This window comes from Nicotiana sylvestris, chromosome 5 (genome assembly GCF_000393655.2).
Source record: "Nicotiana sylvestris chromosome 5, ASM39365v2, whole genome shotgun sequence".
Lineage (NCBI taxonomy): Eukaryota > Viridiplantae > Streptophyta > Magnoliopsida > Solanales > Solanaceae > Nicotiana > Nicotiana sylvestris.
Genome location: NC_091061.1, coordinates 31,231,944 through 31,249,704, shown reverse-complemented (window position 1 = coordinate 31,249,704; position 17,761 = coordinate 31,231,944). Strand labels below are relative to the sequence as shown.

Sequence of the window (17,761 nt, the reverse complement as noted above, 5' to 3'; positions counted from 1 at the left end):
AGCTATATGATTCAACAAAACTGACAGAGGTGACAGTACAACCTACCCAGGAAGAAACCAACACACAGATTGAGGCTGAGAAAAAAGCTGAGACATCCTAGGAACCGGTAGTTGAGGTGGTGTCTAACAAAGAGAAAACCCAAATCACTGGGAAGAAGAGACCTCTAGAACCATTCCCATAGAGGCTAACCAAATACCCGAAATAGAAACAATACAAGAAATTTTTGGAGATGCTGAAACAAATCCAGGTAAATAGTCCATTGATTGATGCTTTGAAGGAGATGCCTGGTTATGCTACAATGATAAAGGACTTGATGTCCCGAAAATTCGACTTCCAAGTGGCCACAATGACTCTAACTCATACCTGTAGTGTTGTGGTGACTAGACTAGTTGCTGAGAAGTTGTGTGATCCAAGGAGTTTCATAATTCCCTGCACCATTGGTAACTTTGCCTTTTCCAAGGCACTTTGTGATTTGGGGGCTAGCATAAATCTTATGCCCCTGGCGATCTATAATAGGTTGGGATTGGAAGAGCTAGACCCACGTCTATGTTGTTGCAATTGATTGACAGAACCGTGAAAAAATCCTTTGGTATTTTGGATGACATATTGATACAGGTAGAGAAATTTGTGTTCCCTGCAGATTTTGTGATTCTGGATTGTAAGGTGGATGAAGAAATTCCCATAATTTTGGGAAGGCCATTCTTGTCCACAGGGAGAGCTCTCATTGATTGTGAAATTGGGGAGCTCAAGATGAGGTTGAACGATGAGGAGATAACATTTAATGTGCAGAAATCTATGAGGAGACCAAGTGAATTCGCCAATTGTTCTCTTATTGATGTCGTGGATGTAATCGTGGAAGAGGATGGTGAGACATTGACTATTGAAGATCCTCTTGCTGCATGTCTTGTTAATTTAGATAAGGTGAATAGGGAAGAATTAGTAGAATGGGTGCTGGCTCTAGAGGGCAGAGGGTTTTGGGATAGAACACTTGAATTCGAGCCCTTGCACTTAGAAAATAGAGAAACTCCTCTAGCTAGGCCATCCATAGAAGAACCACCAAAGCTAGAGTTGAAGCCACTGCCCGCCCATCTCAGGTATGCATTCCTAGGACCTAACTCCACGTTACCTGTTATTATCTCATCTAGTTTGTTAGATGTGCAGACACAAAAGCTTTTGCTGGTAATCAAGGAATGCAAAACTGCCATTAGGTGGATCATGGCAGACATTAAGGGGATCAACCCGGCATATTGTATGCATAAAATTCTGCTGGAAGTGGGGCACAAACCTTCCAGGGAGCACCAAAGAAGGCTGAACCCCAAATAGAAGGAAGTGGTGAAGAAGGAGGTGATTAAGTGGTTGGATGCGGGAATCATTTTCCCCATCTCTGATAGCAACTGGGTTAGCCCGGTGCAATGTGTCCCTAAGAAGGGTGGTATGATGGTGGTAAAAAATGATAACAATGAGTTGATCTCTACAAGAACCGTCACAGACTGGAGAATTTGTATGGACTATAGGAAATTAAATCTGGCCACCCGAAAAGACCACTTCCCACTTCCCTTCATTGATCAGATGCTTGACAGACTGGCAGGGAGGCCCACTTCTGTTTTCTGGATGGGTACTCAGGGTACAAGAAAATCTCCATTGCACCAGAGGACAGAGAAAAGACCTCCTTCACATGTCCATATGGAATTTACGCTTTTCGGAGGATGCCCTTTGGCTTATACAATGCGCCTACCACATTCCAAAGGTGAATGATGGCCATACTCACTGACATGGTCGAAGACATAATGGAGATGTTCATGGATGATTTCTCGGTGGTGGAAAACTCATTCGATGAGTGCCTTACAAATCTGACCCGAGTGTTAAAAGATGTATTGAGACTAACCTAGTACTTAATTGGGAAAAGTGCTATTTCATCGTAGAAGAGGGCATAGTCTTGGGACACCGGGTATCAAGCAAGGGAATCAAAGTGGATCGTGCTAAAGTTGATGTGATAGCAAAGCTGCCACCCCCCACATCAGTTAAGGCAATTAGGAGCTTTCTCGGGCATGCCGGTTTCTACCGGTGATTCATAAAAGGCTTATCAAAAATTGCCAACCCTCTTTGTAAGTTGTTAGAAAAAGATCACCCTTTCATGTTTTCTGATGATTGCAGGGTAGCATTCGAGGAGTTGAAAAAGAGGCTAGTCACAACACCCATCATTGTTGCCCCCGACTGGGAGCAACCATTTGAACTCATGTGTGACGCCAGTGACCATGTAGTGGGGGCAGTGCTAGAAAAGCGGAAAGACAAGATAATGCATCCAATTTACTATGCCAGTAGAACGTTGAGTGGAGCCCAGCTGAACTACATTGTGACTGAAAAAGAGATGCTGGCTGTGGTGTTCGCATTCAAAAAGTTCAGATCATACCTGATTGGCTCTAAGGTAATTGTATATACTAATCATACTGCTCTCAGGTACTTGATTGAGAATAAGGAGTCCAAACCATGCTTGATTCACTGGGTGCTGTTATTGCAAGATTTTGACCTGGAGATTCGTGACCGTAAGGGCACAGAAAACCAAGTCGCTGATCATCTATCGTGACTTGAAGGATTTGAAAACTTAGTTGAGGTAGAGGATATTCTGGAAACCTTTCCAGACGAGCAGCTACTCGCCAAAAGCCTTGAGGAAGTGCCATGGTATGCTGACTTTGCAAATTACCTGGTAAGCAGTATAGTTCCCTATGACCTCTACTCTATGCAAAAGAAAAAGTTTTATCATAACTGCTGCATGTATTACTAGGATGAACCTTATCTATTTAGAATATATGTTGACGATATGATCCGGAGGTGTGTCCCCGAGATAGAACAATCGTCTATTTTGCAGGCATATCATGCATCGGCATATGGCGGACATTTTGGAGGAGTTAGGATGGCAGCAAAAGTGCTAGAAGTCGGGTTCTACTGGCCAACAATGTTTAAGGATGCATATCAATGGGTAAAGGGTTGTGATGAATGTCAGTGAACTGGGAACATTTCCCGTCACCATGAGATGCCCATGAACCCAATTCAAGAGGTTGGAGTGTTCGATGTATGGGGGATAGACTTCATGGGGCCCTTCATCAGCTCCTTTGGCAATAAGTACATACTTGTTGCTGTAGTTACGTGTCCAAATGGGTGGAAGCTGCAAAACTTCCCACCAATGATGCAAGGGTGGTGGTGGGATTTTTGAAGAAGAATATATTCACCCGTTTTGAGACCCCGAGAGCTATTATCAGTGACGGAGGCACTCACTTCTACAATCGAGCCTTCGAGAAAGTTCTAGCAAAGTACGATGTACGCCACAAGGTGGCCACCCCATATCATCCTCAGAGCAGTGGATAGGTTGAAGTGTCGAATAGAGAGATAAAGAGTGTGCTGACCAAGACTGTGAATGCCATAAGAACTGATTGGGTGAAAAAGCTAGATGATGCACTCTGGTCCTACAGAACTGCTTTCAAAACACCAATTGGCATGTCACCATATAAGTTGGTATTCGGGAAGGCCTATCACTTGCCAGTGGAACTAGAACATAGAGCTTGGTGGGCAATGAAACAACTAAATCTGGACATGGAAGTTGCGGGAACAAATAGAGTCACACAATTGCATGAGCTAGACGAGTTCCGATTTCTTGCTTTTGAGAGCACGAGGTTGTACAAGGAAAGAATGAAGAGGTTGCACGACAAGAACATTGTTGAGAGAAATTTCAATCCCAGAGACATGGTGTTGCTTTATAACTCAAGATTAAGGCTATTTCCGGGTAACTCAAGTCACGATGGTCTAGACCATTTCGAGTGGTCGAAGTGTTCCCTTCAGGTGCCGTAGAGATTGCCTTAGATAAATACTCTCATACATTTAGAGTCAATGGGAAAAGATTGAAACTATATGTGGGCATGGATGAATCCAAGTAAGTGTCAGTGATCCATCTGACTGAACCTTAGAGGTCGAGCTAGCCTTAAATGCGCTCATCTGAGTCATGCCGCGACATTAAATCAGGTGCTGCGTGGGAGGCAATCCATGATTTATGTTGTTTTCTTTTCTTTTGTTTGATGTTGTATCAGATGTGTAGTAAACTAACATCCTTATAAAAAATAAAACAAAAAAGTTCATGACCGCGACCGTGGTAATTAACGAGTATTCTATTTTAGGATTTCTCGATCCACCGTGACTGCAGTGAAATGCAAACATTCTGTTTCACCCCACCCCCCACACTCACCACGGTGATTCGTGACAAGTCTGTTGCCCAGGTAAGTCACATTTTAAAAAGATTTTTTTTATTTATTTTCTTTTCATCTCCTCTTAAACACTAAAACCCACCCGCCCCGCCCTCACTTTCCCCATTATTCTCTCTCTCTACAAGCCCAAAACTAACATCTCTCTCTTTCTTCTTCTTCTTCTCTCCAAGCCCTAACCCATTCTTATCACACACACACACACTTCTACAAGACCCCGTCTTTCATCAATCTCAATTTCTACAAGCCTAGGTATGTCAAGCTTCTCCTCTCCCTTCTTGTGATTCTCTATTTTGCAATTTTCATGTTTGAATTGTGTAGTATTTATAATTAGATTTTTTTGGTTTTCTTTTCTGCTTTTTAGTAGGTTATGTGAAACATGTTGTCGAGAAGAGTGTAGTATTGTTGTATAAAGTTAATTGTTGTGGGGTGGAATGGTGAAGTGAGAATGGCTGATTTGGGGGAAGAGTTGATGCTTCCATGGGGCTAGGTGTGTTAGATTAGAGACCATACTCACAAGGTGTTTGTGAAATTGCCCCAATGGAGTTGTAATGGCTAATGTGACCATGGTGGTGGTGAAGTCTGAGTAACCACCCTTGGTTCACTCAACTCAAACCCTTACTAATAGTAGCCTCTGTTTTATCAGGTACAATACATCAGTCTAGGAAGCGACGTACCACAGGTTCCTCCGCTAGTGGACCTGGCAGTTCTTCTAGATCTCGGGGCCAAGCTAGTGCGGAACAGTTTGACCATACTAGGTTTGTTTCCAAAGTAGCTCAGGACAGGTTTAACGCTAAGGGATCCAAGAAATTATTACCTGAAGTACACATTGATCGGCAAGCCTTGCAAGTGGAATGCCCAAGTATCTTTGCAGAGTTGAGGAGGTGTCAGCTGGACATTTTCTTTGATGAACCAGAGGAGGAGAATGTACTGATGGTAAGGGAGTTTTACGCAAACTGCCCGGAGCATGTTGATAGGGTGGTCACAGTACAAAACACTCGGGTGAATGCATCCCTTGAGGCTATCCGCTGAGTGTACCGGCTGCCGGTATTCACTGGGGATACAGATTATTACTAGGCTACTCACCGCCCAACTATCTAGTGGGCACTGATTCTTGAAGCAATATGTGTGGCTGATAGGGAGCCAATATGGATAAAACACCGAATTACACTGAACTCCTAGTCTCTCAATTGGGAAGCTAAGTGTTGGCTCACCATTATCAACAGTTGTTTGCTGCCCTCCAGCAACACTACCTATGTCAATAGGCTAATGGCAGCGGCTATCTATTGTTTTATGACGCACCATGATTTTGATGTGGCCAAGCTCCTTCATGATGAGATGTTCATTCGCTCCCCAGAAGTACTCAAAGGGTTTTACTTCCCCTCTCTGGTTACCTAGTTGTATCGTGCTGCACGAGTTCCTAATCCCATAGTAGATGGGAAGTTGCAATTGAAAGCCCTATTTCGGGCTAGCAAAATCACAGTTGGGAGAGAGCCGATAGTGGTGGTTAATGATGATGATGATGATGATGATGATGAGGATGCTGAGGACATTGCCGCCCCACCACAGCCAAGTGCTGAAGAGGCGGGCCCAATACAGGCCCACCGAAGTACCCGCATGACAGCCCTGGAACAAGATATGACTGGCCTACGCACTTCGGTCACTGACCTGGGTACTAGAGTTGACAATTTGACTACTCAACATGCTAGGTTGGAGAAAAAGATCATGGGCTGGCTCTGAGCACTAGGACGAGCGTGTCACCTCGATCCTAGCACCGTCTCTAATCAGGATTGAGCACAGGGAAGTCCCCTTACCTTACTCTGCTTTATATTCTTTGACATGGGGACATGCCAAAACTTTAAAGTGTGGGGTGGGAGATGGTTGTTGTTGTATAATTTTATAAAATTATTTGGTATTGTTGTTGTTGGGTATTTTTGGTTGATGTTTATTAAATGTGCCATAGCCCGAAGACGGACACCTCTCGACAGGTCTCTTGAGGGACTTAGGTCGAACAAAAAAAAAGATTTTCGTTTGTTAGGTAGTGTAGCAAATCCCCCTTGATTTTTCTTTAAACCATGGTCCTTTATCAAGGGTTTCTATTTGAACCAGGTGTAGTTAATATTTTTCTTTTTAGTTTAGGAAGTCTTGGGCGAGAAACAAAAATGGAAATAGGGACCCTTAACTCTATGATACCTTGAATAAAGACTGCTTTAATGTGACACTTAGGCTCTTTAGTTGACTCAAAGAAGGCCTTAAATTGTGTGTTCCTCAATGGTTCAAGTACTTAGAACAGAGTTTGTGATGATCCTAACTGAATTAAGTCATGTGCCATGTGTGCGTGAGGCTTTCTGTATTCTGTGTTAACATTCAATGCCTAGAACTTGCCCTGTATGTGTACAAAGCGAAATGGTAGCCTCGTTTGGTCTGGAAAGTGATATAAACATTTCTTTGCTTAACCTTTCTATGTATGCTTGTTCCCACCTAACTGTATATACCCTAGCCAACCCCGTTGAGCCTGTAAGCCTATTTTCCTTGGAAACCACATTACAAGTCTAACCCGCGTTTAAATAGCCTATCTTGTTGAACACTATCACCTCTTAAAAGCGCTCAAAGTGTAATGGATATGGAAAAATATAAGTGTAGGGTGGTTGGTTGGGCTGTTAAGTAGAATTAAGGGGACATAAAAAGAAAAAGGTGCATTGGATGATAAACAACATTAGAAGCCATAAAAAAAAAGAAAAAAAAGTGTGCCTAAATAAAAAAAGAAAATAAAGGGGGTAACACAATAATGCAATGGTGGAATGAAGGTGTGACAAAGTTAAGAGCTTAAAAGTACACAATGTAGTGGAGTGCTTAGGGAGGTGTAGTCACTATACCCATATGTATCCTACCCGTCTCGCAGCCAATATTACATCCAAATAAAGTCCTATTTGATTCTAGGCCGAATGAGCTCGATTAGTCGAGTATTACACTACGGGCAAGCCTATGGTGCGTTGTTTGTGGCATAAGAAGTTGTTTCTGAAGGTGAGTGAAATGTTGTATTTGAGTTCCTCTGTATGTGGTTTGTAAATGATATAAGTCTCTTTTTTAGAGAGTAGGCACATGATTCATGAAGGGAAGGTAAGTATGGACCTCTGACTGAGAGTAGGAGAGTTGTTTAGGGGTATTGCGTGGCTAGAAAAGAGACCATTCTTGAGGCAAGGAGGTTGCGCTGAAGTAGTATACCCATGTGAAGTATTCTTGGTATAAAGAGTAGGGGAGGTATCCTGTGATGATTAGGCCTATAGAGTGTGGTTTGTCGCTAGAGGACTAACAACGGTTTAAGTGTGGGGTGTTGATAGTAGGCTATAGAGACGCTATTTACACTCTAAATGAACCATACTTTATTGTTATTTTAAATACAAAATGATAACAAAATACTCTAACTGGTGTTCTTTTGCTTTGCAGGAACTAATCCAAGTTAGGAAGAGACTATGGAGTGTTTTAGAGTCAATAATGTGGATATAAGGCCAATCAAGAAGAACCCAAATGAAAATAAGCAAGAAAGTGGCAAAGGATGACTGGACAAGGGGCCACCATGACCGCGGTCGGCCGCGGCTGGAACGCGGTAGGCCAAATGAGTGAGGCTGAATGGATGCATTTCACCGCGGTCGCGCCGATTTCTGCCACGGTCGCGGTTGACTGTGTAATCGCCCAGAAATTTGGGGACTAAAGTGTAAATTGGGGGAAACTTATCCTAACCCTTTATAAATTCAACAAACTCGCCCAAGCAAAGGTTAAACATGTTTTTAGACTGAATTAGAAGCAAGAACAAGTGTGAGAAGATCAAGCCACCATTAGAGTTTTTCAATCATCTTCTTATTATCATTACTTAGGAATTATGAATACTTCTATGTTTTTATCTTGCTTTGCTATGAGTAGTTAATTATTTAGTCTAGGGTTTTGATGTAACTTGTTGAGGGATGAACTTCTTGTTGTGTTAATATAGTTTGCCCAGTTTAATCTCTATTTGTTCAACTATGTTTTTGTTATAGTTAATTGACAGGATCTTCAATTAGTTGTGCCTATTTAATATGTATTACTCGGAAGAGAGTGCATATTTAGGTAGTTGTTGAACAACACCACTCCCAAAGTATATGACGAATCAATGACCTAGGGATTAAAGGTGGGATTAGGGATAACGAAACCTTGGGTGCGATCTAAGTGAGCTGTAAGAAAAGTCAGCTAGCGTAACTCAGGAGAGTGCGTCTAGTAAATTGTCATAATTACTCAGGAGAGATTTACGGTAGTAAGAGTGGTCATGATTGATAGAGACAATTAGGCAAGTCTATGCGAAACATAACATGAAGGGATTCCATCAATAGGGAAAATCACAACCTTAGATCCTTCTCTTATTTGTTTACAACTCAGTCATAGTTAGCTTTTAGTTACTTAAATTTATTCAGTTATAGTTAGTAAAAATATCACCAATTGTTATTCAAAATATCTGGGAAGTTGATTACGAAGAATTCAGTGAGTCCGACAAAAGTAATTGGTAGGTTACTTCCCTGTGGATTCGACTCTGGGCTAAATACTCAGATTATATTTGCAACGACCGCGTGCCCTTTTTATAAGGCATAGTTGGGCGTGATCAATAGGCTTGCTGAAGGAGTTAGTGGTGATCATCTCTCAACCTGTGAAGTTGTTGTATGATAGTAAAACATCCATACAAATTGCTTCCAATCAAATCTACCATGAACGGACAAAACACATTGAAATTGATTGTCACTTTGTGAGAGGCACTATTAAAAGCGGGCTGATATTACCAGAACATGTCAACACAAAAGACCAACTAGCTAATTTACTGACCGAAGCTCTAGGAACTACACAACATCAGTCACTTATGTCTAAGCTTGGAGTGTTTGATATATTCCACCCTCCAGCTTGAGGGGGAGAATTAAAATAGTGTGAAGATTAGGCAGTTAGTTATATCTTTTAATTATTGTTCATGTAGTTAGTTAACATTGTTGATAGTCGGTTAGTGAGTGGCACATGAAGTGTATGTGATCCGGCTGAATGTAGTTGTATAAAAGTATGTGTCTTGTGCATTTTGTGCAATGAAAATTAGATCTTCTTCCTCTCATTTTATCCTCTAGATTCCAGAACATTCCTCTTCGTAGATGAGCCCTAACTCTTCTATTTCTGTCAATTGAGCTGAGATTCACAAAGTTTATTGATAGTAGGCAAGAATTATGTAGTTTAGCACCCATTGACGCTCTAAATTAGCTGCACGTTATTGATAATTAAATGTTAAATGTTAACAAATTGCTCTAATCAAGAACTTTCTGCTTTGTAGGAGCAATTGCGGGCTATGAGGACATTAAGGAGTATTTTGGAGTTAATATGGAGCAACAAAGGCCAATTGGAGGTGAGAACATAAAAGAAAAAGGAAAAAATGAAAGGCAGAACTAAACTCCAGGTGTGCGGGCCATCCGCAGCCGCGCACAAGCTGAGCTCGTCAGGCAGAAAGAGAGTCAATGTGCGCGGTCCATCCACCGTCCAACCGCGACCGCGCACGGCTCTGCGAAGATTTTATTTCAGGGGCAATTTTGTAATTCTAGAGGCAGCCCTCCTAGACCTATAAGAATCCCAGCTCGCCCAAGAAAGGGGTATCGGGGTTTTTGAAGGCAAGAACAGGCAAGAAGCAAGGCGGAAGATTCGGCATAGAGTTTTTACTTTTCTTCCTCTTGTTTCTATCATTGATGATGAATTCTATTGTTATGATTGTGAAAACGATTATGCATAGCTAAACTCCTAATCTAGGGTTTTGATGGAACCTCTTGGAGGATGAATTTGTTGTTATGTTAATATAGATTTGCCATAGTATTTTCTCTATTTGTTCAACTATATTGTAATTGTTGTTGATTGAATGGCCCTCAATCGACTATACCTATTTAGTATTTATTACTCGCTGGACAGTGCATATTTAGGTAGTTGTTGAACAACACCAGTCCTAACATATATGAGGGATCAATACGAAGGGTTTAAAGGTGGGATTAAGGATAACAAAACCTTAGGTGCGATCTAAGTGAGTTGTAACTAAGGCTATCTAGCATAATTTGGGAGAATATATCTAGTATATTGTTGTAATTACTTGGGAGAGAGTTACGATAGTCAGAGTGCTTATGATCGATAGAGAAGACTTAGGTAAATTTATAGCAAACATAGCGGAAAGGATTCCGACAATAGGGGAAATCAAAACCTTAGATCATTCCAATTCTAGTTTACAACCCATTCATAGTTATCTCTTAACTATTACATTGTTATTACATAATATTTAGTTAGTAAACATCCAATCTATTACTTAAATATCTTCAAAGATTGAATACGTGAATTTGTGTAAGTCCAATGGCTGTGATTGATAGGTTAATTCCCTGTGGAATTCGACTCCGGAGTTATTAACCGGAATATATTGCAGCGATCGTTTTGTCCTTTTTATAAGGCATAGTTGGGCATGATCAAGTTTTGGCGTTGTTGCCGGGTAATTAACGATGTTATTAATTGCAATTAAAAAGAAGTGCAAAAAATTCTTATTGTAATCAATTTTCTTCAATTTAAATTGATCATTGAAATTCTAATGTTTGTAGTCTTGGTTGTTACAGGTGTATGCCTAGAAACTCCATGCCTAGAAACTCCTTAAGAACTGGTGAATTATTTGAAGCATTATCATATCGTTAGAAAGTTTTCAAGGCATTGAATCGTGCAAACAGGAAAGGCAAACAACAATAGAACTCATCCGGAAAAATCGAACCAGACATGGAAGAGGATCATCTAAACAATAGAAACAACGTGAATGACCCAAACGATCAGAGTGTAGTACCTCTTGTGCCGAAGCAGCACTATCTGATTGGGCACAATAGACCATTGACAACTTAGCAACTGCCATTGTAGTTCCTCAAATACAAGCAGATTCATTCCAGATCACAAATAACATGCTACATTTGTTGCAGAACAAGGGACTGTTCTCTGGGTCATACATTGAAGATCCTCAGCAGCATCTGAAGAATGTCCTATCAATCTATGCCATGCAGAGGCAACATAACGTGACACCGAAAGCAATACAGATGTTGTTGTTTCCATTCTCAATGATGGGAGTAGCTCAGACTTGGCTTAATTAACTCCCCATACACTCCATCACTACTTGGGAGGAATTAGTCAAGTAATTTGTGAACAAATTTCACCCATCCAACAAGACTGCTCAGCAAATTGATGACATATTGAGCTTTAGACAGAAACCAACAGAGACGTTACAAGAAACATGAGAGAGATTCAAGGGTCTGCTGGTTACTTGTCCACATCATGGTATTTCAGATCAGATGTTGGGGTAGAGGTTTTACATGGGTTTGGCAGATAGCTTGAAGGCCAATGTTGATACTTCAGCAAGTGGAGCATTTTTGAGCAAAACTTTCAGAGAAAGCAAGATCTTACTTGACAAGATGGCACAAAAATTAGGATGGACGACAAGAAAAGCTCCAATCACTCCTGTAGTTGACTCAGTGGCATTAGGCCCAACTAACTCCATACCTGAAAATATGGTCACTCTATTGACACAAATGAGCATCCTCACCAAAAGGTTGATGAATCAGGACAGAAATAGCAGGTACACATAGTCGATGCAACTAATGGGGGTTTATGTACATCATGCATTAATCAACCATATGTCTGCTCGTGGAGTGCTGAGGTGATAACCAACAATATCAAGAGAACATGAATTATGTGGCCAACTATGGGGGACAAAGACAAGGTGGTCAAAATTGGGGTCAGCAGAATCAACAATATAGACCAGCTCAGTAGTAGTACAACAATAGCAATAACCTTGGGGCTATCTGACCACATGGTAAAATTGTGCCTTACCAAAGGTAACAGGGTTACAACCAGTAAAATCAGTAGCAGGCTTATCAATAACCTCAACAACAACAGATTGTGAGACACAAAGATAGGTTTGCTAAACTTGAGGGAATGATGCAACAAGTGATTGGGTCCACTGGAAAACTAACTGATAAAGTAGACTCACATGAATCAGTGATAAAGAATATTGAGATCCAATTAGGACAAATTTCTATGGCCTTAAATAATCATCCCCACGGGACATTACTTGTAGACACCCAAATCAATACAACAGAGCAGGGCCCGAAGCAGCTGATGGCAGTGAGTCTCTGAAATGGTAGAGACTTAGATCTGGAGCAAGAAATTGCTCGCGAAAGCAGACCGACTGAGACACTGGTACCAGTACCCATTGAGATAGATGATTCAGTAGGGTTAACTGAGGTGACGGTATAGTATGTGCAAGAGAAGACCAACAAATAAGAAGAAGTTGTGAAAGAGACTGAGGTTGCACCAGAACCGATAGTAGAAGCAGTGCCTGAACAAGAAAAAAAATCAAATCACAGGGAATAAGTGACCTCCAGCACCATTCCCACAGAGATTGGCCAAGTATCAGAAAGATGAGCAGTACAAGAAATTCTTGGAGATGTTGAAGCAAATTAAGGTAAACATTCCATTGATTGATGTTTTAAAGGAGATGCCTGGTTATGCAAAAATTATGAAGGACTTGATGTCCCGTAAGTTTGACTTTCAATACTTGGCCACAGTTACATTGACTCAGACCTGTAGTGCTGTTGTGACAAGACCCATAGCTGAGAAGTTATCTGACCTAGAGAGTTTCACAATCCCATGCACGATAGACAACTATGCATTTGCTAAGGAACTATGTAATCTAGGGGGCAAGCATAAAACTCATGCCCCTAGATATCTACAAAAGGCTATGCATTGGGAGAGCTAGACCCATGTCTATGTTACTACAATTAGCTGACTGGACAGTGAAGAGGCCCTCTGGCTTTCTGGATGATGTATTAGTACAGGTTGAGAAGTTTGTGTTCCCAATAGATTTTATTATTTTAGACTGTCGGGTTGACGAGGAAATTCCCATGATTTTGGGAAGACCATTCCTGGCCACTAGGAGAGCGTTGATTGTTTGTGAAACTAGAGAGCTCAAAATGAGGTTAAATGATGAAGATATAACATTCAACGTGCAGAAATCTATGCAAAGACCAAGTTTGGAGGAATTTTGGAGATGCTCTCTAATAGATACCGTGAATGTAATTTTGGAGGAAGAAGATGAGTTATTGAACACTAAAGACCCTTTAGAAGCCTGTCTCATGAACTTAGATGAATCTAATGGTGAGGACTTAGCAGAGTGGGTACTTGCTCTTGAAGGACAAGGTTTTTGGAGAAGGGAGCTCGAATTTGAGCCCGTGCACTTAGAGTAAAGAAAAACTCCTCCAGCTAAGCCATCAATAGAAGGGCCACCAAAGTTGGAACTAAAACCACTGCCATCTCATCTCAGGTATGCATTCTTAGGACCTAACTCAACTTTACCTGTTATTATCTCATCTAGCTTGTTAGATGTTCAGGCAGAACAACTTTTGCAGGTACTGACTAACTGCAAGATTGCAATTGGGTGGACCATTGCAGATATTAAGGGTATCAGCCCGGCCTTCTATATGCATAAGATTTTACTAGAAGATGGGCACAAACCTTCTAGAGAACATTAAAGAAGGTTGAACCCCAACATGAAAGAAGTGGTAAAGAAAGAAGTGATCAAGTGGTTAGATGCGGGAATCATATTCCCCATCTCTGACAGCAACTGGGTTAGCCCAGTTCAGTGTGTACTAAAAAAGGGAGGTATGACGGTAGTGAAAAATGAGAGGAACGAATTCTCTACACGAACAGTCATAGGTTGGCGAATCTATATGGATTACAGGAAGTTTAACTTGGCTACCAAGAAGGACCATTTCCCACTACCATTAATTGATCAGATGCTAGATAGACTGGAAGAAAGGTCTCACTTTTGCTTTCTGCATGGGTACTCGGGGTATAATTAAATTTCTATTTCCCTAGAGGATAGAGAGAAAAAACGTCATTCACCTGCCCTTATAGTATCTATGCCTTTCGGAGAATGTTGTTTGGCTTATGCAACGCACCCGCCACATTCCAAAGGTGCATGATGGCCATCTTCAAAGGTATGGTAGAGGAGATAATGGAGGTTTTCATGGATGACTTCTCAGTGGTAGGGAACTTATTAGATGATTGCCTTGCGAACTTGAGAAGAGTTTTGAAAAGGTGTATCGAGACTAATCTGGTACTCAACTAGGAAAAGTGTAATTTCATGGTATAGGAAAGTATAGTCTTTGGGCACCTAGTGTCAAGTAAAGGTAAGGTGGATCATGCAAAGGTTAATGTGATAGAAAAGCTTCCACCACCCACTTCGGTCAAAGCAATCAGAAGTTTCCTTGGGCACGCCGGTGTATCGAGTGACTATGTTGTGGGAGCAGTTCTTGGGCAGCGAAAAGATAAAATCATGCATCCAATATACTACGCATGTAGGACCCTGAGTGGAGCCCAACAAAAATTACACTTTGACCGAGATGGAGATACTGGCAGTGGTGTTCGCATTTGACAAATTCAAGTCATACTTGATAGGCTCGAAGGTAATTGTTTACAATGACCATGCTGCTCTCAGGTACTTAATCGAGAAGAAGGAGTCAAAACCGTGCTTGATTCGATGGGTGCTACTGCTGCAAGAATTTGATTTGGAATCTGTGACCGAAAGGGAACGGAGAACCAAGTAGCTGATCATTTGTCTAGGCTGGAAGGAGCCGAAAATAAGGTTGAGGTAGAAGAGATTCTGGAAATTTTCCTAGATGAACAACTACTAGCCACGAGTCTCGAGGAAGAACCATGGTATGCAGATATTGCAAACTACCTGGCGAGTGGTATTGTTCCTTATGACATTTCTATGTTCAAAAGAAAAAGTTCTTTCGTGATTGTCGTATGTATTATTGGGATAAACCTTATCTGTTCAGGATTTGTATTGATAACATGATCCAGATGTATCCCCGAGATAGACTAGTCTTCTATTTTGCAGGCATGTCTTGTATCACCATATGGTGGGCACTTTGGGGGAGTAAGGACAGCTGCGAATGTCTTAGAGTTGGGCTTCTACTGGCCAACATTGTTCAAAGATGCACATTTATGGATAAAGGGGTGTGATGAATGCCAACGAACTGGGAATATTTCCCGCCGACATGAAATGTCTATGTACCTAATTCAGGAGGTAGAAGTGTTTGATGTATGGCAGATCGATTTCATGGGGCCTTTTGTCAGCTCATATGGCAACAAGTACATACTCGTCGCTGTGGACTACGTATCCAAATGGGTGGAAGTTACAACACTCCCTACAAATGATGCAAATGGGGTAACTGGTTTTTTGAGAAAGAACATATTAACCCAATTTGGCACCCCAAGGGCAATAATCAGTGACGGAGGCACTCACTTTTGTAATCGAGCCTTCACAAAGTTGCTGGAGAAGTACGATGTATGCCACAAGGTGGCCACCCCATATCATCCACAAACAAGCGGGCAAGTGGAAGTTTCGAACAGAGAAATAAAGAGTGTGCTGACTAAGACTGTGAATGCTACTAGAACAGATTGGGCGAGGAAGTTAGATGATGCACTTTGGGCTTATTAAACTGCTTTCAAAACTCCAATCGGCATGTTGCCATACAAGTTGGTGTTTAGGAAGGTATGTAATTTATCGGTAGAGTTGGAGCATAGAGCTTGGTGGGCATTGAGACAGTTGAATCTTGATATTGAAGCTGCGGGAACAAGTCAAGTAACTAGTTTGCACGAGCTTGATGAGTTCAGGATATCACGCTTTTGAGAGCACAAGATTACATAAGGAGAGAATAAAGATGATACATGATAGAAATATTATTGAGAGGAATTTTAAACCTGGAGATACAATATTGCTATACAACTCACGACTGAGGTTATGTCCAGGCAAATTGAAATCATGATGGCCAGGGCCTTTTCGTATGGTTGAAATTCACCCCACGGGTGCCGTAGAGATTGTTGTGGGTAATGACATAGATTAAAACATTATGTGGGCATGGATGAAGCAAAGGTAGTGTCAGTGACCCATTTGATCGAGCCTTCGATGTTGAGCGTACTTTAAATACACTTATCTGCATCGTGCCACGACGTTAACTAAGGCGCTTGTTGGCAGGCAACCCAATTCATAGTGATTTTTAATGTAGTTAGAATTTTTCTATTTATTTTGTTTTTGTTAGGTACTAAAAAGTTGCAGATGAGTTTGGGCGAGTGATAAGTACACTAGGCATTGAAGGGATCAAACCGAAGATATGTAAAAAGTGGCGAAAGAGGAAAAAAAATCCGGAGGTCAGGTCTGCGGTCGCGCTCAAACCGTGCATATTGCATTTCACACTACCCGCGTACATTGCAACATCTGCAACCGCGGATCGTCTGCAAGCTTAGTTAGCGTTATTTTTTTGATTTACTCTTTTTATTTTATTCTTAATATTCTAATTACTAATGCCCCCCACCTGATATCCCCTAACCCATTTTTCTTAAATCTAATACGCGATCCCCTACCCCAAACCCTCCCTTACAAATCAAAACACATAATCCTTTTCTCTCTTCCAAAAGAATTCTAACCCTTCTACCCCCCCCCCCCAGTATCGATTCCCGCTCCCCTCCCCACTCTACCCTCTACTCTCTTCTAATATCTTCCCCTCACATAACATACTTACAACTCCACCAGGTAAGGGCACTTGTTTACATTCTTGTTGGGTTATTTGAGTTCTTAGTTATATAATTGTTTTCTTCTTATTTTGTAGTATATTTCTTCTAGTATTGTGCTCTAGTTACCCTGGTGGGTGTGTTGAGGATGTAGTAGATGTGTCTCTTCACATGTGCGGTTGACATTGGGTTATTTGTGGTTGAGTTGGGATTATCAAATTGTTATTTGGGGGTTCCGGTGAATTGTACACATCAAGTGTTTGTTTAAATGCCATGGTGAGTCATGACTATAATGTGTGACCAATTGTGTGGATCAAGTCTGAGTAACCGCCTTTGGTTTACATCTCTTGTGTTTTGCTGCTAATGATCTTTATTTCAGGTAGTATGACGCCCTCCAAGAAATGCCGAACCACCGATGCTTCCTCAAATGGCCAAGCTGGATCCTCCAGTCCACATGCTTCATCTCCTGCTCGTCAATATGACAGTACCAAGTTCATCTCCAGCGCGACTCAAGACCATTTTGGTCATAAGGCTTCCAAGAAGCCCATACCGGAGAGGGGTATTGATATAGGGTCTCTCCAATATAACTGTCCCAACATGTACAATGAATTGGTCCAGCGCGGGCTTGATATTTTCTTTGAAGAACCGGATGAAGCTAATTTGATGGTTGTGCGGGAGTTTACGCGAATCTTCCAAAACATGTGAACGATGTTTGCACGGTGCGAAAGAAAAATGTGGACGCATCTGTTGATGCCATTTGAAGATCTTACCAGCCGCCAATGTTCGGGCAGGACCCTGGGGCGGAGGACTACTATGAAGTCCATGGAAGATGATTCACCACGTGGGAATTGTTCTTTGAAACAATATGTGT

The 17,761-nt window shown here is 41.5% G+C and overlaps 1 protein-coding gene and 1 non-coding gene across 2 annotated transcripts; one reads left to right on the top strand and one right to left on the bottom strand.

The window, feature by feature from the left end:
* Positions 1–11,490: 11,490 nt before the first annotated feature.
* Positions 11,491–11,596, bottom strand: LOC138869828 (small nucleolar RNA R71). Its single transcript, XR_011400080.1, has one exon. It is a non-coding gene; the product is annotated as a small nucleolar RNA R71 (small nucleolar RNA).
* A 2,266-nt stretch (positions 11,597–13,862) lies between these two features.
* Positions 13,863–15,820, top strand: LOC138868453 (uncharacterized). The gene is made up of 4 exons (XM_070146007.1): positions 13,863–14,131; positions 14,290–14,431; positions 14,903–15,121; positions 15,218–15,820. The coding sequence occupies exons 1-4, from the start codon at positions 13,863–13,865 to the stop codon at positions 15,818–15,820; spliced, it is 1,233 nt and encodes a 410-aa protein (XP_070002108.1).
* The last annotated feature ends 1,941 nt before the right edge of the window (positions 15,821–17,761 follow it).

Coding starts and splice junctions, on each gene's coding strand:
- LOC138868453 (XM_070146007.1), top strand. CDS start 13,863: ATGAAAGAAGTGGTAAAGAAAGAAGTGATCAAGTGGTTAGATGCGGGA. Junction 14,132..14,289: donor CTAGATAGACTGGAAGAAAG/GTCTCACTTTTG, acceptor CACATTCCAAAG/GTGCATGATGGCCATCTTCA. Junction 15,122..15,217: donor AAAGTTCTTTCGTGATTGTC/GTATGTATTATT, acceptor TCTATTTTGCAG/GCATGTCTTGTATCACCATA.